Genomic DNA, 26,208 nt, shown 5'->3' with positions numbered 1-26,208 from the left:
ACCTGTAGAGATCATGTAGTCCAACTCTACCACTGAAGCAGGATCACCTAGAGCACATTATGCAGGACTGCATCCAGGAAGGTTTTAAATATCACCAGAGAAGGGGACTCCATAACCTCCCTGGGCAGCCTGTTCCAGTGCCTTGTCACCCTCAGAGTAAACAAGTTTTTTGTTATATTTCAATGGAACTTCCTATGTTGTAGCTTGTACCCATTGCTTCTTGCTCTTTCACTGTTTGTCACTGAGAAAAATTTGGCCCTGTCTTATTTAAACCCCCACTTCAGTCAGTGAAAGTGTTCCCCTTAGCCTTTAAACAAATTATTTCCCTTTGCTTCTCCTCACATCATAACTACCCCTGCTGTGGTCATCTCCAGTGTCCTTCCCAGGACTCACTCCAGTCCATAATCCTCTCTCTTTCAGTGGGGCCCCAGCACTGACTACAGTACTGTATTCATGGCATCATGAGTTCATCACAAGGAGAGCAAAAATCCCTTTCCTTCACCAGCCAGCTAGACTTCAGGTGAAGCAGACCTTCATCAGCCTGATGGTACACAGCTGACTTAAGTTCCTCTTGCTTAATTTCCCTTTCTGTGCAAGTTGCAAGGAGGTAGATTGCCTCTGCTTTAATGCTTTTGGATGGTGGATTTCATGTCACCCGGCACAGGCTCTAGTAACATGCACTGATAGTGACTGAGATGGCTGTTGTCCTCGGTGTGTGGGATACCATGTCAGTCAATCCTAGGATCTCCAAAATCCAGTTTCAAGAGGTGCTAAATTCTTCTCATTCCTTTAATTATTCTAGCCCTTGAAAACCATTTGTAGGGAGTCATTTTATTGAGGATGGCAAATGCCGAGCTAATGGAATAACATTCTCCACAGCAGTATCAGATCTGAATTGCAGGAAGCATCTTCTAACAACATAGTCTATCAGGCAGCACTGATCTTCCAAGAGCAATACTATCAAACAGTGTGGGAGAGCTCAAAGGTGTAAACCACTCCAGGGAAAAAGACAAAATGCTAATGTCATAGTTAATTCTCTGTGACACATGGTGCAGGTAATGAAAAACTTCTGGCTAGAAAGAATAATGCACAGGTCTTTCTCTTACATATGGTAGCCTTAACTGCATCCTTCTGTGCTCTAATTGGGAACATCTGGGCACAGAGTTGTCTGACCTGCCTCCCACAAATATGTTCACACTATAACCAGATCAGGAGTGCATTCCCCTTCCTTTCTTTGGACAGCAAGCCTTCCCCTTCAGGCTGGCATTCATGAGTGAAATTAAAATTGTGAGCCATGAAGCTGTGAAGACCCATTAGCTTTGCAAGAAGTTCCACGGACATGCCTGAGCTAGCTCCTCTTGGAAAGAAATGAGGTTGAGAGGTTAAATAAATATAGGAAGTCAAAACACCACTGCTGACATTAACCAGATACGGGAGCCTGCCGGTCTGTCTTATCCACAGGAAACAGGTAGTTCTCTTCTGCTCAAAGGAGTATGACCTTCACATTGTTCTATCAAATCAAATTTTCCCTTAAAAGCAGAGTTGGCTTTGTCTTTTCAAACAGCTCACTTCTTGGAAGGTGCAAGCATTTACAATAAGAGAGTGGGTCCATTGCCAATGAAAGAAAATTTTTTTTAAAAGAGATGTCTAGAAAAATCCTCTAAAAGAGTCATTACTACATGACGTGCAGTACTTATCTAGAGCAATAGCAACCACACCAGAGCAACACTGAATTTACCATGAGTTGCAGTCCTGGGAGATGGTGGAGCCAGGAGGATAATGTTTTCCAGAGTGGATGCACGAGCAGTCAGAGCTTTCAATGCAATGTTCACCATCAAGGAGCTTCCCCTCTGGATAGGTTGGGTAGAAGCAAATACATGTGGCAGACACACACAGGGACACAAACATAAATATGATTAGATCTTCTAGTTCTTCATATACTTTGGCAAGACTTCAGATACATTATTATCCATAGCTAGTCACAGACAGCAATACAGAATGAGGCTTGCCAAATGCCTCGCGGGGGCTGGTGTCTACTTCAAGTGCTGCCTTTTCCTCAGATGGTCTTGAATTGAGCATGTCTGGTGCTCCCAGAAGAGCTCTTTTCTTAGCCAATCCCCATGTTCGTAACACACATCTTTAGAACATATACAAATCAAGCACAGGGAGCACAATCAAGTTTGATCAGAGCTCATCTAGAAACCTGACTGAAAACTACCTGAGCTTTATTGACTGCACAAAATGATGTCTGGGCAAGTTTTGTATTTGTCAAAAGAGGACATATGAGGAGGTAAAGTAGAGACTGAAGGAACAAAGTTGGTTAACATAAAAGTCTAACAAACATTATAATGTGGATCTGTGGTTTCTCTTTTCAACTGCTGCAGAAGCAAAAAGTGAAAAGACTAACCGCCCAACTTGGATTCAACTGCTGAGGTTTCCATATTACACAACCATAATTACCTATTCTATATATAGAGTGTTTTATCTCACAAAGATAAATTGAGGCATGGATGAGTTAAAAGACTTGCCCAAAATTGCACTATAAGCTAGTAGTAGGAGCAAGGACAAGTTTCTTTCTCTTAGATGCCCATGTTGATAGTTATTTGATATTTCTCTGTTTTTAAAAACCCACAGTAGAAAAACATTTTGAATGATGAAAACCCATCTCCTTCCTCTTTGAAGGATTCCTTTCAATTGATTGCATAGATTTTGGCCCTTTTCCCTGGCAGCAGCAGTCATCACTGACAGCAAGACACGGTTAAGTCCCTTACTCCCACTCTTGCCATATAGCTGCCTGGAAAGATTTTTGCTGTTGAGAAAATCCTTCCATTGAGAGGCACTCAAAACAAGATCTGAGCATTTAAGAGTGGTGTGGCTCTCCAGAGAGCACAAGAAAACAGAACATCTGCCTTTTTTCCCTGGCAACAGTAATTCCATTTACAGAAATTAAATAACCGTGTGGTGCACTTAAAGAAAAAAAAGACACATTCGTTGAACACATCCTTTTTACTTTTGGAGCACTGAAGGAAAGCAAAGAGAAGGTATAACACCCATCTTAAATCTCAAATTTCTCTATTCATCTGTGACACCCTCCTGGCTTTCTATGAAATCCAAATCAAAGTTCTTCCCTGTTGAAAGTGCACCAAATAACAGCAAAAGATTTTAACTGCTGATTCATTTTTCTTTTCATAGAATCACGGAAGAGTTTGAGTTGGAGGAGACCTTTAAACATCCAACTTCTAATTTCTAAAAGACCAACTTCCCTGAAATAAACAGAGACATCTTCACAACTAGGTCAGGTTGCTCAGAGCCCCATTTAACCTGACCATGAATGTTTCCAGGGATGGAATATCTACAACCTCCCTAGGCAACCTCAGCCACCATTGTTTCATCACCCTCATCATAAAAAAAATTCTTCTTTATATCTAGTCTAAATGTACCCTCTTTTAGTTTAAAATCATCACCCCTTGCCCCATAACAACCGGATCTTCTTAAAAGTCTATCCCTATCTTTCATATAAGCCCCTTTGACATATTGAAAGGCTACTATAAGGCCTTCCCAGGTTCTTCTCTTCTACAGCCTGAACAACCTCAACTGTCTCATCCTGTGTGTTCCAACAGGTCCATGTCTTTCCTGTAGCAAATTTCATGCACTTCCTTCTACACATCTTCTTCGTTATGTGGCACTCTTTCTGATGAGCTCTTGTTCCTCTGCTCTTCTGTTCCTGTCCCCTTAGACCTTGCCTGCGCTGACCAGTGCAGCTACAAAAGGAAGGACATAGCCAGAATGCTCTGATGTATCCTCTGGCATGGCCAGTGGATTCAACTCCTTCAGCTTTTCCCAGCACTCCCACAACTGCACAAAAATAATAGCTAGGTCCTTCACACCAAAAGAAGCCCCTGTGCCTAGTTACATCACCTGTCACCCTTCACATGAACCTTTCCAAGTCCTGCCACAGAATGACAGCTTTACACCCCCAGTCAGTAACAGACTGGCAGCTGAACAGGAAAATACTACACCTCTAAATGACTGGGAATGTCTCAGAATGTAATTAACAATCCTTTAAACAAAGCTGATATTGTCATCACTTCCTTGGTTTGGAACCCAAATTATGTTCTTGATTAACCTCCATCACCCTTGGTATCTTGTAGAGAGGGACAGTAAATAACTCAGTGCATTTGCATGAAGTCCAGAATGGAAGGGTGAAATGGAGAGATAGTCCTATTAAAAAGAAACTCTCTCCCTGCAGCTGTATAAAATACAATAGAGAGAGGAGGAAGACTGTGAAAAAAAGCTAGAAGCCTGCTTGGCCTACCCTCTTTAAGCCTGTATGAATGTTACTGTAGTGACAATTTCACTAGTGAAATTGTTCATCTGAAATCATTAAGATCCTTGAAATTACAATGTGACCCCAGTACATGTACTGCTTTTCTGTAAGTAAAACTTCAGTGTATTCTATTTTCTTTCTTCCTCTAGCTAGATGCTTCTAACTAAAAGCAATTCAGAAGGAATCTAGACACATCAATGGCAAGTGGTCCTTCACCAAGAAAGGCAGGCTATCCTAGAGTATGAGATGGTGCTGATTTTCAAAGAAACATTTACTTTTTAGTTGGGTGTAAAAAAATAGCCCTTTCATTTAGTAAGCATACAGGCAGCATAGAAACTGGTTTATTCTAGGGCATAGTCCCTCAAAAATGTTTCTGATTGCAGGAAAATTTAAGGGAAGACACAGCTTTCCTTCTTCTAATAAAATAGGTAGTAACACTGCCAAATGTTTCTCTGTAAATAACCCACTAAATAAATTACCAGGGCAGCTGCAGCCATCAACACATTGTCCATGACACACTTCATTGATATTCAGGCTCTGGCAGGTTTTTGCACAAGGGGATACACACTCCTTATACTCCATGCCAATTGGACATCTTGGCCCTGAAACAATGAAAAGAAATCAGAAATGCCAATGCCTCAGTCACTCTTAAATAAGGAACTCCCTTAATTATCAGAAGTTGAACCAAAGAGACACCAAAAAGGTCATATCCCCTCCAATCAATGATCTCTTTTTCAAAAGCAGAACATTTAAGAAACACTTGATTTTCAGTTTGATGCAGTATCTTGTCTGTCAAGTTGCCTAGTAAACACTTAAGAAGTTGAAGACAATTTCTTTTCCAATAAATTGAGTCTTAACTAAAAGCATTAAGAACAAACAAACATAGGGGGAAGTTTTGCAATAATCTCTGAGTAAGGCACGTTCTGTGCCTTTAAGCTATTCGGTTACTCCACTCATTTGTGAATTTACACTGGTTTGTTTCCAGAGAGAACCAAGAGACAGCTAGGACTCTGAAATCCCACCCTCTTCCAGAGAACTGCCAGCACATGGTAACACCCATGCTGTGGTATCTTCACTGCTATATTATCTTGGCTAGGCCATTATGCAAGCACACACCATAGCCAGTCCTTCATTTTGATGCATAGATACACCCTGCCAGACTGCCTTGGCATGGAGTGGGAGGAAGAGATTAGACCCTGCCCTTTCCCAGCAAATACTCTATTGAAGAAGGTGGTAGGGTAGTGATGGAGTGGTCTTGCCCTCTGTGGCTGCAGGGCTTGGGCACCAGCACTAGAGCCCTTCCAACACAGCAGAGCATTTCATGGTTCCAATACAACCATCACCATATCTCTTGAGAAAGCATCACAGAACAGACGAAGGGTGATGGAAAATTAAGCTCCTGCTATGGCAGCAGGCCACTTGTTTTTTTTCCCCGACTCAGAAAAAATGTGGACTGTGAAGTCAAGGGTTAGCTCTAAAACTCCTGGGAACAGAGGTGGATTAATTTCACTCATGGTTTCAGCATGGGTACTGACAGCCCTAGCAAAAAACAGGCTCTCTGGCTTGCATTCTGAGCAAGGAGACAAGTTTCCAGTCAGATCCCTTTTACATCCCAATGGATAGGTAACAAATTACTGCTAGAGATAAAACTCTCCAGTGTTGTACAATCCCTCAAACAACTGGTTTGCAACATCTGGAGACACAGTTTTGTTCAGTGGTAGTCAGTAGCAGAATATCTTTTCCAAAGTAGAGTCTTGTCAGTACAAATCAGTCACGTTACCCCATGAAATTGGTTTACACAAACATCCTGAGAAAATCATCTTTCCTGTGTAATGTAGAAAGCATGGGAAAAATCATTGAGAACATGATATTGGATTGATTTTTTTTTATTGTTGTTATTATTATTTCTGTGATTATGTATTTAACTGGGGTTCTCTAGTGGAAGCATAAGTGTATATCAACCCTGGGTGCAAACATGACCTTTCCTCTATAAAACCAATCTGTCCCAGTCAATCTAAACACTTCCTTGTTGCAAAATCATGGCAGAGATGCAATCAGGACCTCTGACCTCACCAAAATGGGGATAACAAGGACAGCATTTCATGATGCAGTCAGAATCTCTTAACTTAGACAAAATTGGGCTTAAAGAGGCAACATCACCATTTCAGTTGAACTGTTCCAAGCAACTAGAGTATGAAACAAGTGTCTTTACCAGCAACTGTTAAAAAGAGCCTGTCATGAGGATGCTGTCTTGTAAGTACAGGCTAGATAACATCACACATCTAAACCATATGTAAGCATCCTAGTCCATCAAATAAATCTTCACTGACTCTGAATGCCATAGAGGAACATGCAGCAGCTCAGGATCTTCTTTATATATGGTTCAAACAATATTGCCTTAGGGACAACAACTTTTAGAAAAAGTGGGGGATGATGATCTGAAAGGGCAGAGACCAAAGGCACTTCAGACAAATGGAAGTGACAGGCACGTCAGATTTTAACCTGCCATGCCTGATTCAAAACACATCAACATTCTAAAAAAAAAACAAAACAGCACCCATTGCTTTTTGCTTTTAGCTGCAGAACATAAATCTGCAAGACAGCCATGATCTCATTTAGGATAAGCAGCCTAGGAATAATCCTGTCATCTTACTGCATGAGCTTTCTTCAGGCCAGCCATCCAAAATCACTCCTTCATGAGCACAGCTTCTTGTGTAATCAAGGAACACTGAGCAGTGACAGTCAAAGCCCTGGGTACAGGCACAGATATCTCTTTCACAGAAATCAATGTATGGCTCTGGATCAACTCGATGGTGGCACCGGGAGAAGGTCAAAGATGTTCTTAGCAGCTGGCAGGTTTCCATGACTCCCTGCATGACAAGTGAGAAGCAAAAGCAGAGAGAGAGAGAGAGAGAGAAGAAAAGGGACAAAATTAGTTACTGTAGTCTCAGGAAGAAGGGAGAAAACCCAACTTTTCCAAACACACTGCCACCACTGTTGTTAAATAACATCATTGTTATTAACACTACCATGTAGTCGAAGAACATCATAGTCAAGAGTTAGCAGTGAGCTACAGCCACGTCCATATATACACAGAGGTACACTAATATACTGATTATTAAAAAATCATGTCATATAAGGTATGTTTCACACAAAAACATGTCAGCCAATTGGTCAGCAAACAGAGGGATCAGTGAAGAACCAGATGGCATCTGGACTGTCAGGAACAGAAATGTACAATTGAGGTACTTAGGAAGAAAAATGACCAGTCCATCTTTTGGATAATGAGGGAACAGAATAACTTTCAGAATGAAAGACCAAGTCTCACTGGAATCCAAGTAATCAGATTTGTTTCCCACTTCTAGCCACATGTTCTTGTCACTCCTGCTCACTTGTCCCAGGTCAATTTAACTCAGTTAAATGGCAGAAAAATAACCCAGGGAAGAAAAGCAATTTGTTCTGCTCTTCTTGTGAATTAAATCAGCATGGTGACAGCTAGTGTAAAGAGAGGACTGCACAGTGAGGTGGGAGGAAGGATACTCAGACCTCTCCTTTCAGACAGCAAACTAAGATGAAACTTAACTGTACATGAAACAAAACCTAAGGGAAATTTAGTTTATGGCTGTGTTCTACAAGGAGGGCTCCCAAATAGACTTTCTCTTGTGTATGCATTATGTCCCAGTTCACTAAGTCTGAGGTCCTCAATGGAACTTTCTGAAAGGATGACACTGAGTTGTGATAAGTGGAATAACAATTTTTCTGATACAACCATAGGACAAACAGTTAAAGCATAACTTGCTTCTACTTATTTGTCAATGTTTCACATAAGCAGACACAACTATGCTGTGTATTTCAGGTGTTATACATAGTGGTTGGTGGGGGACATGTTCTTCAGAGTAGTTCACAGTAAGGATGCATTATTCCTGAATACCATAACAAGTATTTGAGGTAACAGCACATACAAATTGTTGCTGGGAAGAAAGAAAAAAAAAAATAAAAAAAAATAAAAATAAAATAAAAAAATAAAAATAAAAATTAAAAAAAAAAAAAAAAAAAAAAAAAAAAAAAAAAAAAGAAGAAAAAATCTTTCCTTGGTTTAATTTTTTGGGAGATGAAAACTTGAAAAATGGGGAGCAAAAAAGCCCCAAAAAGTTCAGAAGACATCTAGATGCCTTTCTTGAATGAGAGATGGTATACCTGTATAGGAAAACTGCTGAGTAGAAAAGATTTTGCTAAAGGGTGTTTTGACCAGGTGCTCAGCTAAAGCTAGGACATGTTTGAACCGAGAGAGAACATCTTGCTTATGAAAACAAACCAACCAGAAACGTCTGGCACATTGGGAATATATTCAGAGTTTAGCAAAGTGCTCATTGAACAACCACATTCACAAAGAGGTTTTGAGGTTTCTGAGAAAGGCCTCAGGGAACTTAAAGCAATGCCAACTGAGCACCATTAGAGTTGAATATGATTGTCCTCCAGAAAATTATCTCCACCTTAAAATAATTCTGTTGGCCAGATAGCAGCCACTCTGCTGAAGCAGCTGGGAAAAAAGACTAGAAGGGAGCAGGAAATGCATAAAGGATGACTGGTGCTGCTCTAAGACTACACAGTAGTATGAAAAAAGTGTGAAAACTGAAAAAGTGCCCTAAGGGTGGAAGTAACAACAAGAGAAGCAGCCAAAAAAGCTATTAAAGGAGAGCTTCAAGATGAAACTGATATAACTGCAAGTGAGATCAGAGCCATTCAGAGGATGAGCAGTGCAGCAACTCCCGGATCAAAGCCTTGATCCAGATACTATCAAACACAACAGAAAACCTGTATATGCAATAAGCCCATTTAGGGGCTGTGTTAATAAGTTTTCTTAAAAAGGTAATAGCCATGTTAAAAAGGTAACAGCCATGTTATAAAGGTGACACACCTCAACTGACAAAACTCAGATTCTCCATATTCCACTGTACAACAGGTAACACTACAACTAGTAATACCAGTATTTTATGAGCATATTTACTAAATGTTATATGTGAAAGTGACATTAAAAAAAAAAGGAAAAAAAATGTTCAAACATTTTTTCTATATTGTTCTTCTGTCTTTGTCTTGTTCAATAACAACCTATCTAATGACTGAGCTCTAGCTGAATATCAAAAAATGAAGTGATATATGTTGGAAATGTTTTTTTCTCTGTGTAAATGTTTTCTTACCATTGAATTTGCTATAGATTTTTCAGTGAGTTTATACAAGAGATTTATATATTATTTATATATTTGCAAATAAATAATATATATATTTATACAAGAAATTTTCCTATCTATTAGATGTATCCCAGCTAATGTGTCAAATTAATGGGCATAAGCTGAAGTATGGATAAATCTACACAGACACAAACCCCCCTAAAATTTTCACCATGTGAGCAGTCAAAGACTGGGACAAGTGTTCAGAGGCTGTGGAACCACCACACGTGGAGCAACCTGACCCAGGATGGCCCTGTAGCAAGCTGGGGCTTGGTCTAGACGTCCTCCAACAGACCCTTCCGATTTCAATTTAAACCAATATTGGTTTTATTTTTTATTATCAGGTCCTTGATCCTCAATTCAGGGGACAATGCACATAGGTGGTGAGCACCAAATACTGGCAGCCTCACCCACTGCTGTGTAGCATTCAGACTCATGGAGCAACAGTCCTGGAAGCCAAGAAATACCTGAAACCAACAGACCAGGGAGTGAAGCCTCAGGCTGAAACAGTGCTTAGAGTGCAGGAGGTAGTAAGATTAAAACTGGCAGAAGTGACTGCAGTATCCTAAATGCAGCTGAAAGTCTTGCAAGTCCTCCCTTGACTTCTGCATGAGTTCTGTTTTGTTTCTGCAAAGGGGCTGTCAGTGTCCTGGCACTGAGAATCCTCAGCAACCACAAACTTGCTGACTTTCTTGTTGCCCCAGTCCCACCACACAGAGTTGTAGGTGGAATTTTGTACATTCTTCCAATTTCTGAGGCATTGCCTTCTGCTGCTGCATGAACTGTATTTGTCTGCTGCTCAACAATTGCCATTAAAGAGAGAGAAAAAAAAAAGTGACAGAAGTAAGCAGAGACACCTTCTTGTTCCCTTGAATTTAAATCCTATGATATATAAATACAGGGAAGACTTTCTCCAAATCATTCAGGAAGGTTGTATTTTGGTGCCATATTTGAGTGTGGTTTTTCAGAACACATGATCTTTTTGTTCCCTCAAAGGGAGAATTATTTAGCCTCCCATCTTCCCAAGTTAAAAACATCCAAAGCCAATATGTTTAGTACACCAAATGCTGGCTGTAGTTTTGAGCAAACATACTAACGACTCACAGACATCCCTTCAGATGCTGATTCAGCTAACCTGTATGTTTCAGAAGCAGAAAAATTAGATTTTTAGCTACAGTGAGCCTTATTTTCACTGAGATGTATTATCATATTTTATGTTCATGACTTTGCTGGACCTGCTTGTGACCTGTAGCATTACCAATTACAATCCAAAATTTGAAAACCTCTCCCACACGCTTTCAGATCTGAAAGATCTGAAAGATTCAGATAGATGCTATTTTGTTATTGCATATGGAAGTACACCATGAGATAGGAGTAGAATTGGTTTTTACCAGTTGCAGAGCAGGAGCTCAAATTCAGCAACAGCAAAAATTAGGTGAATTCTGATTCAGCTTACAATTTCAATCACTTTCTTATCTAACATTCTATAGGTATAAATTCCTTACAAGAAAGAAAAAAATAGAAAGAAACAGTGAACCGTGGCTTCTATGCATCCTTTCTATTAAAGGTGTTATCTAGGATGTAAAGATAACAAAAAAAAAAAAAGTATAAATCAATTATAGTTCTGTAAAACAGATATATTTTTGTTTTCAGGGCTGCTTCATTACCACAGTCATCCACTTCACTCCATGTTATACTTCAAGACCCATGTTCCCCATACTGTTCATCATCTGAGAGGCTATTAAACCGCAGTTCTTCAGTGAACAGGTAGCCTAAATCATCACACCCAAGTGGTGCAAAAATAGGTCAGACAACACAAAGTGCTCATTCTTTTTGGTAACTGTTTAAAAAGCAGACAGAGAAGGCAAGGCATGGTAAGGGGGCTGAATCTCCCTCTCTCTACCACTACCCATGCTCTCTGAATCACAGGATAGCCAGCAGGCAGCTCTACCATGCACATGGCAAGTGGCATCCAGCCCTAGTGAGGGAATACATACACCTGAAAAGAAACAGCATCTGAAGGCAGAGCAGGAGTCAAACAGACATCCAAGTGTGTTTGTGCATTGGAGAGAAGGGCCCAGAGCATCAGCAGGGTAAGCATCTGAGCAGAGTCAAGACCTTCAGCTGATACACAGCACCATTAATCAAGACAAGAGCTCTTCCTTACTCAAGCACATGAAATCTCCCTTGTTTTCTGTGATTTAAAGTTAAAAGAGCAACAGGGATTTCTGGCTTCACTGCGTCTTGTGAAGAAGGCAGAAGGATGCTGTGGGAGAAGGGGGGCACGGGACAGAGAGAGCAAAGAAAACTGCAGATCTACCCTGAGTGGGGTGGTGGGGGTGGAAGGAGCTCACTGAGCCAAAGCTGTTGTTTTCTTCACCTAACAGCTGACTGCCTGGCAGGGAGGGAGCTCGGGAGAAGGGGGAGATTTACATTCCTGAAGCTGAGGCAAAGCAAACAAAGCAGGCCATTAAAAAGCTCTACATTCTTCAGCAGGCACTGGTTTGGCCTGACTGCTACGAGTAGCGCTGTGTTTATTCCTGCACAGTGAATAAAGTAAGCTGATGTTAAATGCTGTGAGCTCATGAACTCACAAGAGAGAGAAGATAATTTCACGTGGTTTGAGGGAGAGCAAACTTTATCCTACAAAGCATTAATATTTAACGTGGTCTGCATAAAACTCAAATTACTTGCGGTCTACCCATCGTGCAGGACTTCATCCTGCATGCCGCTCCCTGGCTTCAGTTGAAATGTTGACATTTTTTAAACATTAAACATGCCTGAACAGATAAAATTCCAGCAGCCACAACCCATTTTAAGATCCAGCCCTGCTCTGGCACATCTGGAACATCCTCTGCACCACATACCATCACCCAAATTCAATCACTCCAGACCCTGACAGAAATGCCCTGTGCACACCATATCTTGAGCAAGAAGCACAGGCTGCAGGCATGTAACATGAAATCCCACCTGTATTTCCTCATCCAAGTTTTCAGGCAGGGAAGTTGAAGCTACAGTGCTAAGGGGCACAAGCATGATTTGCTGAATTTCAGAACACACCTAATACAAGCATCTCTATTCAAAAGCTTAGTGGAGTTGTAAATAATCAGAAGCTTGCAAGCTCGTCCAAGTCTTGGTTAGCTTTTTCCAGGTAACTAGGAAACCAGCTTTCATACTAGCTGTAGAGCAGATACAAGGAAGTGCTACTACTCTTGAGAAATTATGTAAGCCTAGTCTATAGTCTATTATTTAAGTATCAGTCTATAGAAGTTGCATAGTATGAGACTTAAGGGCTAAATCTTGGTCTCTCTGGTCAAAATCCAAAATGCACGAGATCAGATGCAAGCCCTCAATGAATGAAGGCTCAATTCACCATGACAATCATAATCCGTAATAACACATGCTGTCAGCATATATTCAAAGCTAATTTCCTCCCTGAGCATGTGTCCACACTGTTACCTTAGAGGTAAACAAGGAACATATTTATATTTATAAAAGAGAAGGAAAAAAAAAATGATACAGCAAAGAGGGTCACAGAGTTGGTTGAGACAAGAAGTTCTAAACTAATCATAGATACTATCAATATGCCTAGCTGAAGGAGTCTCCTCCTTCTGGCAAAGGTAATAGCTTGGAGCCTTTGCAACATTAACAGAGGACATCTCTGTCAAAAATAGCCTAGCTGAAGCATCTCCCCAGTGTGGTGACTCCCATGTATAGGAACTGCATCATATTCACAAATACTATTTGTGGTGATGCTGCCTACTTCAGAACTGATGCTTCCCTGCTGGTAGAATCAGAGAAGGAATTAATTACTTCATTATACAGGAACTACTTAAATACACCTATCTCAAGTAACACCAAAGTTTCTTTGTCAACAGCTCACACTTCAGACTCGGATGAGCTGATTGGTTTCTTCATTTATCTGATTGATGTTTGCATGTTGGGTTTGGGGGTTCTGGGGGAGAGAGAAAGGGGACTACATATGCACCATGGTTTTAGAAAGAATAGTGACAGCCAGGGTGCAGGAGGAGAGAAAAACTGCATTCACTAACTAGTGAGTAAACTGTTCCCTTCTGAAGGCTGCAGTACATAAGGCACCAGTCATAACGTGCAGCCTCTAAGATCACTTCTTTACAGCACCAGAGAGCCCAGTGCAGAAATTCTCCTGCTGTCACCAGCCAGAGTCTGCAGGGAGGCACATGGTTACCAGCTCAGGAACCACAACCCCAGAGCTTCGTCCTGGCTCATGGAAAGTCTGGAAGTGCCCACGAACAGCACAAGCCTGGGCTGCCCATGTGTCAATTCCACCTTCTGCCTACTCCTGACCCTACAGCACCACAGCAGGGACCTCCATACAGTCCTCACTACCCCTATGGTTAACTTCTGCCAGGATGGACAAGGAGCCGTGCACCTCGTTCCAGTGCGGCAGCAAGAGGGTGCCTGGTGCAGCTGCTCCAGACCAGGCTGCACCTCAGAAACCAGGAACAGGTATCTCCTGCACCTCACATCTGAACCATTTGCTGAAGTTGGACCATGCTATGTACACACACAGATTCAAGGAAGCATTTGTGTTCTTTCACCAAAGGGCAAGCAAGCTGCCTTCAGGCAGGGGAGGACTGAAACCAGAATGGTATCTTGTGGCACCGACCTTGTCTGCAATATCAGATGAAATGTGGCAGGTGTTGCTTGGAGCTGGCACTCTCTTGCACCGCTTGTGTTCACTGTGCAAAGCCCAGGAGTTTGCAAAATCATAACTGTTTCTCACCAGGGTCCCTGTGAACGAAGAAGAGGAAAAAGACATGGCTGTTCAGGGCATGGAGCAACAAGGGGTCATTATCAGCTACTATCAGAGTGATAGCCTGGTAAAATCTACTTTTAAAAATAAAAACTGTTGCATCAAATTAATTTCTGTTCTAAGTAGATTAACTGTGGAAAAGTCACTTTCTGATCTGGGCTGACTCCTGCAGAGGACCTCTCCAAGATAAAAGACAGACTACAGCCTGCAGAAAGCAACTCTCAGCACCTCTCACACATGCATGAACAGGGTAGGAGCTACTTGCTGGTCAGCCTACACATTTTTCCACTATTTAAAAGTTGTCAATAAAACACAAGAGCTATTAGAGAGACAAATAAAATGAAGCTGCCCTCCATAACAAAAGAAATTATTAGTATTCCTGATCCCCGTTAGCCTTAATTTTCTCCTTCTATCAAACTAAATGTTGTGTGCAAGGAAACTTAAGATACATCATAAAATTGCTTTGGCCCATGATCTCACAAGCAGCTCCTGGCCCAGACTTGACACCACTTGCATCCACTCTGCATAAACGTAAAACTGAAGGAATTGATCTGTATGGCTGCTGCTACCTGGAAGATGCAAGCCAGGTATCTGCTCATCTTGCTCCATCCTTCTGGGAATTGGGGTTCCTCAGAAAAAGAATGTTTCCCCCTTTTGCATCCCATGGCCTGGCTGATTTGAGGACTATCTCTGCTTCCTTCTGTGGATACATGCTACAAAATAGTTAATTTAATGGTGCCCTCTCAGCTCTGTAAAATTTATGCAGAGGATATGTTGAAATATGACCCTGACTGTATCTGGAAAACAAAAGAAAGGTTCCTAAAATACAGCTATATGATATTTTTCATATTGTTACTATATATCATGATGTATATACAAGAAAAATTTCATTGAGCTGCCTGCTGTACATTAAGTACAAATACATAGAATGTACTGAACACTAAAACTATTCCAAAACTAAAGGGTAATTGTGAAAAATTACACAGAGGATGTTAAGGTGGGTGTAATAAAGACAGTTGCCTTTAGCAGACTTTCTTGTAAAGTGGAAATTGGGTGCTTAACCACCTGAGCAACAGGTAGGGCCACCAGAGGTGTTCTGTTGGACTATGTCTTTAGTGCTCTAATTGCTGCCCTCATCTCTCTGTTTCCTTTGGAGGAAAAACAAGCAAACAACAACAAAAAACAAGCAAATCCAAGCAAACCAAGGACCACACACCACACTGCCAAGGTTTGGGCAAGACTTCCTCCCTCCACCTCCTTAATTCTTTTTTCCAGTCAGAAGAGTAGCTCTCACTTATCTGATTTGCAGATAGATGATGTTCACTCTTGACAGAAAACTCAGTGTTCACTATGATATGGGTCTCAAAATCACCAATTCCTTTTGAAATCTGATACTGCTATGCTGCTTGTTTAATTTGAGACTTATGGTCAGGAAAGGCAAAGCATTAGCAATAACCACCTTGTGCTGAAGGAACAGGAGTGGGAGTCAGGAGCCCTGACCTCCCTCTCTGGACCTCCTGCAAACCTTCCATATGGCCATAGTCCCACCAGGTTAACTCGCCCAGGGTCCCTGGAAAATATCTGCAAGAATTTGTTCAAGACACAACAATACTGTGAGCAGAGGTATGTAGACTTTCACAGGTTGGTTATTTATCAAGCAATAGGGGTCTGATTTCCATTTGGTTTGGGTTTTTGTTTTCTTTGTGTTTTTTTACATGCAGTTTTACAAGGTTTAGCAAGCAAGCAAAAGGATTTGCGAAGTTGACCAAAACTTGATCCATAGTTTTGACCAAATTAATTATATAAAATATTGAAGACATGGGCTATAAAGTTTTTCCTGCCCTCTCTGGTCCAATGGATATGAATTTAAGAACACTAAACACAAGAGAGGTAAAGAGCTGTCCCTAATACTGTTGTAAGGAGAGTGCCCAGTGATGAAGGCACTCTTACTTAAAATACAAGTATCTAACTTTGATTCTAAACTCTGAATAAAGCCAAGAGGGTTATGAGTGCAGGTTTCTGGCATCTCAGATAATTTCCATATAATGGAGACAAGCACAAAGCAAGGCTTCTTCAACTGTACTGATTGTAAATTATGGCTAAGTTCCCTTGTGAAGATATCCCCTCTCAAATTAAAACACAAGAAAGAAAATGAGATTGCTTACTTAGGCCAAGCAAAAACTTTAAACTTGCCTAAAATCAAATTACTGACATCCTTTGAAATGCCAAGAAATTTGGATTTCAGAATGACCAAAACTTTAGTTTATTTTTTGAGGAAAATAATAATCATACACACTACCATCATTGTGAGTTTGAAACATGCTCTAAAAGATTCTGTTAACAAGTATCACACACATGGAAGCTGCAAAATAAGTCATTTGTATGTATATTACTTTGGGAATGAAAACAATATCTGAAACATCATATTTTTCCTTGCAGATGCTGTCTGCTTCTCCCTGCTCAATCTCCAGTGGCATAGGCAACTCTCCAGAGCTTGAACTGCAACCTCTTTCATCAAGGAGAACCTGCCTTACACTTGCTGCAAGGTAAGATACACCCTTCAACCACTCCATACTCCAGGGCTCTGGGGTTTTGGCAGCTTGTGGATGTGTGCACACCCCGAGGAGATTTCAGGATCAAGTTGCCCGTGTTGGGTCAGATTTCCCCCATGGTATTATGTATGTCATCTCTTCTGGCCTGTGCTTTGGAGCTCCAGTCATAAAATGCTTATGGCAATGATGGTAAGATACTCAAATGCCACAGCTGAAGGCTGCTGAATGGATATCTAAGCATCTATAAAGGATTCAGCTTTGTGTTTCTGATGTAATGGAAGACTGGCAACCTGCTGGAAGTGTAGGTTGATGTCAGAAAGCAGAGCCCGTTCAGTTACCAAGTCCTGGAAGAATTCACAGGGTGGCTATAGAGGACCAGAGTTTAGCTGGCAAGAAAAAGCAGAGGAGAAACCAATTCCTTCATTAGAGGGGAGTTAAAGGAGACCTTATTTCTCTCTACCACTACCTGAAAGGAGGTTGTAATGAGGTAGGAGTCAATATTTTCTCACTTATAAATATTTAGAGGACAAGGAGAAATGGCTTCAAATTGTGCCTGGGGAGGTTTAGGTTGGATGTTGGGAAAAACTTCTTTACAGGAAGGGTTAAAAAGCCCTGGAATGGGATGCCCAGGAAAGTGTGGAGTCACCATCCCTGAATGTGTTTATAAATTGTATAGATACAGGGCTCAGGGACAAGGTGTAGTAGTGGGCTGGTAGAGCTAAGTTAGTAGAGTTAGGTTAAAGGTTGGACTGGGTAATCTTATAGGTGTTGTTCAGCCTAAGCAATTCTATGATTCTATGATTAGGATGACAGGCAAGAGGCAAATAAACAAAGAACCAAACAAAAAACCCTGTAAAGTCTCCAAGAACTTTGTTTTTTTTTTTTTTTTGGGTATGATTGAAGTGTGAGAACAAACTCTCAAGGGGCAGCTGCCTTGTTTGTACAGCCACATCCAGTAAACAAGCAACCTGTACAATATAATCAATCTTGTTTGTAAGTCTAGACAGGACATGAGCACTCCTCTGCTGGATGAGCTACTTTAGTAAGCAACTATGTCAATGAGAGTGGCTCAGAACCCCATCCTGTGTCTGAATTAGACTTAGTCTGCAACCTACCAGGGAGAATTTTTTTTTATTTTTTTTTTTTTTTTAGGTTTCAGGGCTTCTGCCTAAGGCCACTACCTCCAAAGCCGGTTCCTCCTGGTGTTAATTTGCTATAGCATCATAGCTTGAGTCACATCACCTAGACCTACAGGATCTCATTAGCTGAACACCAAAAGTGTATACAGAAGCAATGTGTGTTATCCTCTCAAACTATCAGTCCTTAGTTTCCACACCATAACACACTGAGGACCCATGAATGCCATGATTAGAACATGAGTGTAAATACAGTAAGAGAAAAGAAAAACAATTATACACTGTTTACCAAGTTTAAACATCCTTCACATTTCCTGTATTTACTTACTGTAAGTGGAAATGTCCAGAAATATAACAGGTGCTTTGCCTCTTATTTTACCACCACCCAAAAACAATAAAAATCAAATTAATGACATTCTATATTATAATCCACTTTCTTAGGAGCAAACCAAACTAACCGTGTGTTACTAACCTGCGATTTTTTTTCCTAAAATATGGAAAAATCACATTTTCATTCGGTTTTAATATAAGTATTGCCATTTTGTTGAAACAATGACTAAATGTATGATGCTACAGGAAATACTGCTCATGGACTAGATTCTATCCATTACAACACTGATTTGTCAGAAATTTGGGAGCTAGTCCTCTGGTGCCCCAGAGAGGCCCTAGAAACAGGCCATCAGATCACATCTGTTTCCTCTTGTGCAAGCACATACAAAGATGATAGGAAAATATTGTATTAGCTTTGAAACTGTGAGAGCCACAGTCTCTGAGAGAAAGAAGAGCAAACCTCTTCAACTGCAGACTTCTTTCCATCACAGTGGTTCCTAAAGGCTCCCTTGCTACCCAGCAAAGACTATGAGCAACCAGTCAAGACACTATTTCAGCATAAATCAAAGCAGTTTAAAGGGTTGCACATCTTGAGGTGCCTGCCCAGCCTTTAAAAAGTCTAGAAGAAAGTTTAACACAGCTCAGCTATCTGGAAAGCTGCTTGGCATAACCTCTAGCATTGTCTCCCTTCCTTTGCCTCTTACATCTGCAGAGTGGTCCCCAGGGGGTTCCAGATGAGATGATGACAGTCATCTTGGCAACATTAGGTCGTTGTCTTTTTCCTTTTGTACACTGTGCTTCCCTTGCATATTATTCTGCAGCTCAGAGATTTGATTGTATTTATCATCAATACAAATCCAGCCCAAAAATATACCTAATGGGTTAGACCTGAGGGCCCAATCTGATAAATCAAAATGTGCTTAGATTTTAACAGGAAACAATGAACACATCAACAGAAGAGCTCAGTCTGCCAGCAACTTTAAGGTAACCCTTCCTCCCCTCTAGCTGGTATCTCACATCCTGGGTTGGGTTGACCTTTATGAGTTCTAATCAGGCTCTAAGGAGAGCAAATAAAACTGCAGTGGAGGAAAAAAAAAAAAAAAAAAAAAAAGGCAAACAGCTTCAAATAGGCTACAAATAGGCTGCCTGGATCTTTTGTTTAAAAGAGTATTACCTCCTCCAGCTGCTTATGGTACTCCTCACAATTTAAAAAAAAAAAAAAAATGGTCTGGATTATCCAAAACCTGGTTTCACTTGGAGCAAGTTAAGAAACTCTTGTATGAACCACCCCACCAGCAGAGCTGCCAAGGAGACAAACAATGTGTGGGCGTAGTGACGTCCTGCACTGATACGACAAATTCAAACATAATTGATTTTAATTCCTTTAAAATTAGTTTAAATGAAAGGTCTGTTGTATCAGGGTAAAAAACTGGCAGAATTGCTGAGATACGATTTTATTCTTCAGGCTAAACTCACAGATCTATGTGTCCACTCAGGTTACAACATCCAGGGCTGCCTTCATACTGTAAGCTTTACACATATTCTTTCTGTCATTTTTCAGCTCTTCCAAGCAATGACCCTGCCATGCACCTTATTAAGTTTGGAAATCTGTGATTGTGCAAGCACTGCTTTTTGTAAGAGGGAGAATGCAGTCTCCATCAGGTTAAACAAATTCAGTATTTCTAAATAATTTTTTTTAAATTAAAAAAAAATAAATATGAGTAGCAGGAGGGAATCTTCTACATTTGAACAGCCCAAAGCAATACAGTCTCTTCTGCTCCTGTTTTTTATAAAAGCCTCACTCCTAATTATTATCTCAGGAAAAAGATGTGAACTTTAGATTCAGTATATTCAGATATCAAGGTACCGAGCCCCTGCCAAGCAATTCTTTGAGGTGAGTTGATTCTTATTACTTACAAAGCTGAAGGACTGATCATTTTAATATAATATGAAGTCAGATTTTTTCTGTACATTGAAGCTATGTTTATGTGTCCCAAGTTTCAGTAAGACTTATCTCTGGAGCGCTTCCAGCCTCTTCTACAAGCTGCTTTGTCTTCCTTTCTATTTTCTGCATCATCTATTTTAATACATACATTGTATTTTCAATTTAACATATTAATATATTAACTAACTTTACTCTAAACCTTCCCTCTGCAGGTAAGTGCTAAGCATTAAAAGATACTCAAAGTACCACAACTCAAGATCACCCATCCAAAGTCATTATCACAGCTTTTCCAAAACTCTTACTCTTTCTCCACAGTCAGACTCTGCATAAAGGTGTCTAGAGCAGGAAAATCAGTCTTTTCTCCCAGTCTCATTAGGAACTGGAGTGAAATACAGTGCACCTCCCATCCACCAGCTCATATAGAGAAATGTCATTGAAAGGTAACTCCTTTATAGAACAGCATCCCATGCCAAATCCAAGTACAAACCCAAGGACTTAATATTCTGCTACTGAAACACTATTTACTCTCACTTGTCTAACTCATGAAAAATTAGAAGCTGAATCAATGAGTATGCCTCACATCTTTTTTGCTGGGTCTTCTGATAGTCAATCTTCCCACACACTATATTGTAAATGGCTTAGCCTTTAGCTTTGTCTTTGTATTTCAAGATTGAAGCTTTTTCAAAGTGCTAAATTCAGACTTCTGGACTTTGATCAGGAAAGAGATGTGACAGCAATTTCATTTCAGGAGAAAGCAAGATGAAAGAATTTAGACAGCTTTCTCAGTACATCAAGATGAGATACCTGACAGGTTTGGCAGAAATATTTTGCTGGATCAGCAAAACCTTTGTTGAATCACCCATCAGGACAAGTGTACAGAACATACATTAAAATACATTGTTAGTCACAGTCTTACCTTCCTGAGTTCTAAAGTCATCCTCAGCAAATTTATTGAAGTTGCCACACAACCCACATGTCTTATTATAGTGCTTTTCTTGAAGGAGTATCTGAATATTCCCACTGATATCAATCCTCACCACGAAGCCATGCTCATCACTGGATATTTTATAATAACCTGCCTCCTTCTCTATAAATATTCCATTGGAGGCAAAAGGTATGGAAATCCTGTGAAAAGAGATAGGAATTTCTCAGAATATGACACAAAAAACATCACGTTTTTTCTGCTGGAATACTTGTTCCCCCAGGTACCTTTTGTCTTCCTGCCTGACAGTGCCATCTAAAGAGAAGCGAACACTAAAATATTCTCCAAGATACACAGCAAAGCCAATTTTCTCTCCATCCTGGTAGTCACCTGAAGAGAGGAGACATAAGAAATATTGTTAGTTCTGGGATTCAGGAGGACAGCTAGGAAGTAAATGTTGCAGGCTTGGGAGCTTATCACCTAACATTTTCAAGAGCCCCATATTCACCCCATAGTGATTCCACCCCATAGTTTTAACCATGAAATGGACAGATTGATAGAGATGGAGACAACTTTGCTCTGAGACAGAAGGAGGTGGAGAGTTCAGAGTCTTTTCTTGGCTTTTCCCCATTGCTTAGCTTTGACTTTAAAGTTCCACCCATGCTGGATCTCCTGGTCTGGGGTAGCCAGCTCTGCTCAGACCTAGACAATTTACTCATCAATGCAAATTGCACTTTACAGCCAGGAACCCAAAAAAAAAAAATATCAAACCCCAACACCTGTACTAAGAAAGAAATCAAAAATAGATATTATCATACTTTATATTTTGCAATACTTTATTGGGCACAAGAGTATTCACTCGTGGTTGGTTTGTTTGGTTTTGTTGGGTTTTTTTTTGCTTTGGTTTTGATAGATCACACAAAATACTGCCATCAGTTCATACTTCACATATGCAGGTAGGGTTGTTCTACACACAAAAATTTTGTGCCACATTACTCAAGTTAAAGATGAAAATTCTTTAAATCACTACACAGTTCCTTTTCAGAGTGATGGGATCAGTTTACTTTAATTTACTTGCAGTCAAGTGAAAAGTAATATTAAATGATAACTAATACAGAACATTTATTAGTGAATATAAGAATACCTATGAAAAGAGTTTGGTATAAAAGTAATACACAGTTTTGATCCTCACATCATCTCTTGCCCATCCTTAGGAGACAAAGTGGCAGGATTTTCTCACATGAGCAAATACAAGATCTTTTTATGCAGTGGTCCATCCTGTCTGACAAAGGGTGTTTACTTTTCTTTTGTCCTCCTTGGTGGAATCCAGGTGCAATGACACATCCCTACAACATTTTGCATTTATTACTTCTTGGTATCTTGCTCAGCCTCACCTAGGAGTGTGAAAGAGCGCTTGTGACAGTCCCCAGCAAGGACATAACTGCAGTCCCCAGCAAAATTGTAGAAAGAACCATCAAAAGTTTTGATGTGATCATTCCCAAAAAGGCTGCAACGGGAAACTGATGACTCCTGGAATGATGAACCTGATGATCCTGGATATCAAAACACAACATATTTTGCAAAACAATCATTTAGTATCTCAGGAATTCCTCTACTGGAATTTTTGGCTATTGACCATTGCATGCACTGGACCTTCAGCTCTAGCTTTTAGGCAGAAAGTACATAGGATCAAGCACAGATCTTTTTTATTTATTATATGCAATAGTGAAATGGATTTTTGCTTTATTTCTAGTGGCCCACATGGGTAATTTCAGTCCTGATCCTTTCAGGAAAGCCATTCAGTCCCAATAAAATCAGCAGGGCAGTAGTAAAGCCCTATAGATCTTTCAGCCTAAGTGACTTTGAGGAGTCTTTGTGACTCACCGTGCTTGTTGCAAGGTTGAGAGCCAAAAGAAATAATTTTATCAATGTCTCTAGTGTGATGAGAATATTGCCTAAAACAGGACTGTAGGATTAGGTGGGCAAAAGGGGTCAAGGTGGTGGGAAGGGGAGGTGGTGGCATAGGAACCTCACAGAAGAATCAATAAAAATTTATTGTAGCTCCTAGATAACACAAAATTAACATGTTTTCCTACCTGATATGACAGTGGCCAGAAGTAGGTTTGTTAGCATCACTGCCAAGAGAAGCATCTGATGAAAAGAGAGATACTAGAATATTAGTTTGAGATGCTTAGTCTGTGTCACAACAACTCACCATTTTCTGTCCTTTCTTTAACAAGGCTTTTTTGAGGTTCTATAATGTTGCCAAAAGCCATAATCCATACAGACTTTCACAATAATTCAGTTATCCACTCATGCTTCTTTAAATAGGTAATCTGGGAGAATAACAATTCCCATTTCCACTTCCCATTGCAGAGAAATGCTGGCTACCTCCACAGAAAATGCAACCCATCATACATGGATACTCTGATTTACAGTAGTTAATACATTGCACACATAAAGCCATTCAGTACACAGCATTATTTATCAGACAACATGACATGAAGAAGAACACCAGACCAGATCAGACAACTTGGCTCCAGTAGAAATCACCTCCTCTGCACAAGATTTGCATCCTGCCCAAACATCCACAAAGGGAAGGAACATATAGGTTTTGCATCAGCCAACAGGCTTGGCTGGCAGCCCATTATAACCAAGTGCTTATAATCCACTGGTTTCAGGGTTATAATATACTTGGGATAAGAAGCAAGAAGTAAAGGGAAGAAATTGTGCACAGAATAGAGACCCAGAATGAAAATTTCCATTTGCCAAAATCAGTTTTAGCCTTCCCTCCTGCTCTCTACAGCCAAAACATCAGCCTTTACATATGTCTATAAACTCCCTCCTGTACATACTGTCAGGCCCTTATAAATAATAATAGGATATGAGTGTTATGCAGATGGTAACATACAGGTGTGTGTTCTGTGCCAAGACATTAAAAAAGCTGTAAGTAGCTCCATCTAAGTGAGTTAATTTCAGGGCTCATATAAACAATTATAGAGGCTTAACTAAACCATACTTAATATAGTAACACCAGGAGACCAGATACACCTTTCCCTAAAAGAACCCTCCAATTAAAGACTTTTGCAATGGCAAATTCTGATTTCAGTTTACAGATACACTCTTTTTATTGATGCCAGTTATGCAGGTCCAATTCACAGCCACATAAATAAATGCTGAGTTTGCCTTATTTGCAAAACACAGGAAAAGAAAGAGCTATAATAAAACTAAGCCTAATATAAGGCTGCAAATATCAATTTGATAGAAGGCTGTTACTGCTGCAAGACAGCCAAGAAGTGGCAACTGCATGGGAATGAGACAACAAAGTAAAGGTAAAGAAAACAGTAGTCATTATTCTCAGATTACACACTTGCTAGTGGATTTTTAGTGCATGCACTGTGTTATTCTGACCAAATCAGATACTAGTTTTCTTTGTTAACCCTTCAGTTTCACAAAGTAAACAAAGAAAAAAAAAAAAAAAAAAAAGGTATAAAACCCTTCTCATCATCCCCTTTTCACCTCCTAGTCTGTTCCAAGCTGCAGACTTGACATTTCCCCTAAATCTAATCCAGTAGGTTCCACTAAAAAATCAGAATATGATCAAGATCTGCCAGTCCATAACCTTCTATAATTTTATCACTGGTTTCATTAGAAATTAATGTACCTTCTTCTGTGCGAGATTCCTCTTGCACATGAACGAGAAGCTCCTCCAGTTGTCACCTATAGCTTACACCACCATTGTTCCTGTGTTCTTTCAGAAGATAGGACTGGAATGGCTTTGGTCTGAAATGTCTTGTTTTTGTACAAGCCAGGAACTCTTGTTCATTTAAAAAGGAAAGATAAAGACCAAACGTCACATCCGTCAGACTCTCAAGACAATAGATTAAATTGCTATCGTGTAAATCAGGAGCCTAATTGCCAGAAAGTTACAATGAGGGGAAATAGTTTTTGAAACTTACATGACAGATAAGTCTTTGAAATATATTTTGCATGTGTACGTGTGACAAATCTCACTCACTGAGCCAGTAGGTGCATATTTATTTGAAATACTCTTGTTAAAGAGGAATAGTAGGGTGCTCCATACATCAAAGACCACAGAGCTGTGTATTATTTCTTCTGGTGAACAACTGCTTCAAAGAAGGAAAAAGAAAAATAATTAGAGAGCATATTGAGCTGGTTTTCTTCTCCAGGGATGAACATGTTTAAATTTTGTCATATTCTATTCAATCAACACATTCTGTCTCTGGATTTGCAATAGTTTATAGAGGTACCCTCTGGAACAACACATAGTTACAAGTTAATCATGCATACACTTGTTTACAGAGATGGGCACTAAGCAAAAAATGCAAAGCAGATAACACCTTACTTTACCTTTCAATGTCCCACACTTTGTATTTTTAATAGCTACTAGAAATAACAAAGGGGCCAGGAAGCAACGTGTTTTCCCGTAAATCGTATTTTGTCACTGGTTCACAGAATGAGGTCCTTACTTCAAAGCAAGAAAAACAATACAAACCCATAAAAATATGCCTCCTAGTAGTCCCAGCAGGCATGTCTGCCTTGTGCACAAGCAGTTCTCAGAATGAAGAGAGTACAAACCCTGTTCTTAGAAAACAAAAGAAGAAAAAAAAATTTTAAAAACCTCACATTGTAATATCATCGTTTCTTCCTACAGGCAATTTACCTTATGATTTCTACAGATGATTTCTAAGATGATTAAGTTGATACTTGCAGAATGCTGGTGTAGTTTTTTTTAAGACAATTCAGGTGATGAGTCTCCTTAAGTAGAAAAGTTACAGATAACACAAGAAATTGCTAGCCATACTTACTTATCCTGTGTGAACTCCTCCTGACATCTCCCTGTTAAAGTTCTGTAGAGCTGTGCTACCAACAGACAGAGAGAAACATGGACCAAATTGTTCCTTTCCACATCAACAGTCAGAGAACAAGATTTTTTAATGAGCACTTCTATC

At 40.0% G+C, this 26,208-nt stretch overlaps 1 protein-coding gene across 1 annotated transcript in view; it reads right to left on the bottom strand.

The window, feature by feature from the left end:
• VWF (von Willebrand factor) overlaps positions 1-25,046 on the bottom strand; it is a 131,053-nt gene extending 106,007 nt beyond the window's left edge. Inside the window, exons 1-9 of the mRNA XM_071733387.1 lie at positions 24,900-25,046; positions 23,332-23,386; positions 22,630-22,788; positions 21,523-21,625; positions 21,230-21,438; positions 14,204-14,328; positions 6,981-7,197; positions 4,807-4,929; positions 1,739-1,850 (exon numbers count right to left, since the gene is read on the bottom strand). Coding sequence (XP_071589488.1) covers positions 1,739-1,850; positions 4,807-4,929; positions 6,981-7,197; positions 14,204-14,328; positions 21,230-21,438; positions 21,523-21,625; positions 22,630-22,788; positions 23,332-23,386; positions 24,900-24,929 — 1,133 coding nt within the window. The 5' untranslated portion in view covers positions 24,930-25,046. The remainder of the gene's footprint in view (positions 1-1,738; positions 1,851-4,806; positions 4,930-6,980; positions 7,198-14,203; positions 14,329-21,229; positions 21,439-21,522; positions 21,626-22,629; positions 22,789-23,331; positions 23,387-24,899) is intronic.
• Positions 25,047-26,208: the final 1,162 nt, after the last annotated feature.

This window comes from Heliangelus exortis, chromosome 1, assembly GCF_036169615.1.
Source record: "Heliangelus exortis chromosome 1, bHelExo1.hap1, whole genome shotgun sequence".
Lineage (NCBI taxonomy): Eukaryota > Metazoa > Chordata > Aves > Apodiformes > Trochilidae > Heliangelus > Heliangelus exortis.
The sequence above is the reverse complement of the archived record's forward strand: the minus strand, read 5'-3'. Positions and strand labels throughout refer to the sequence as shown.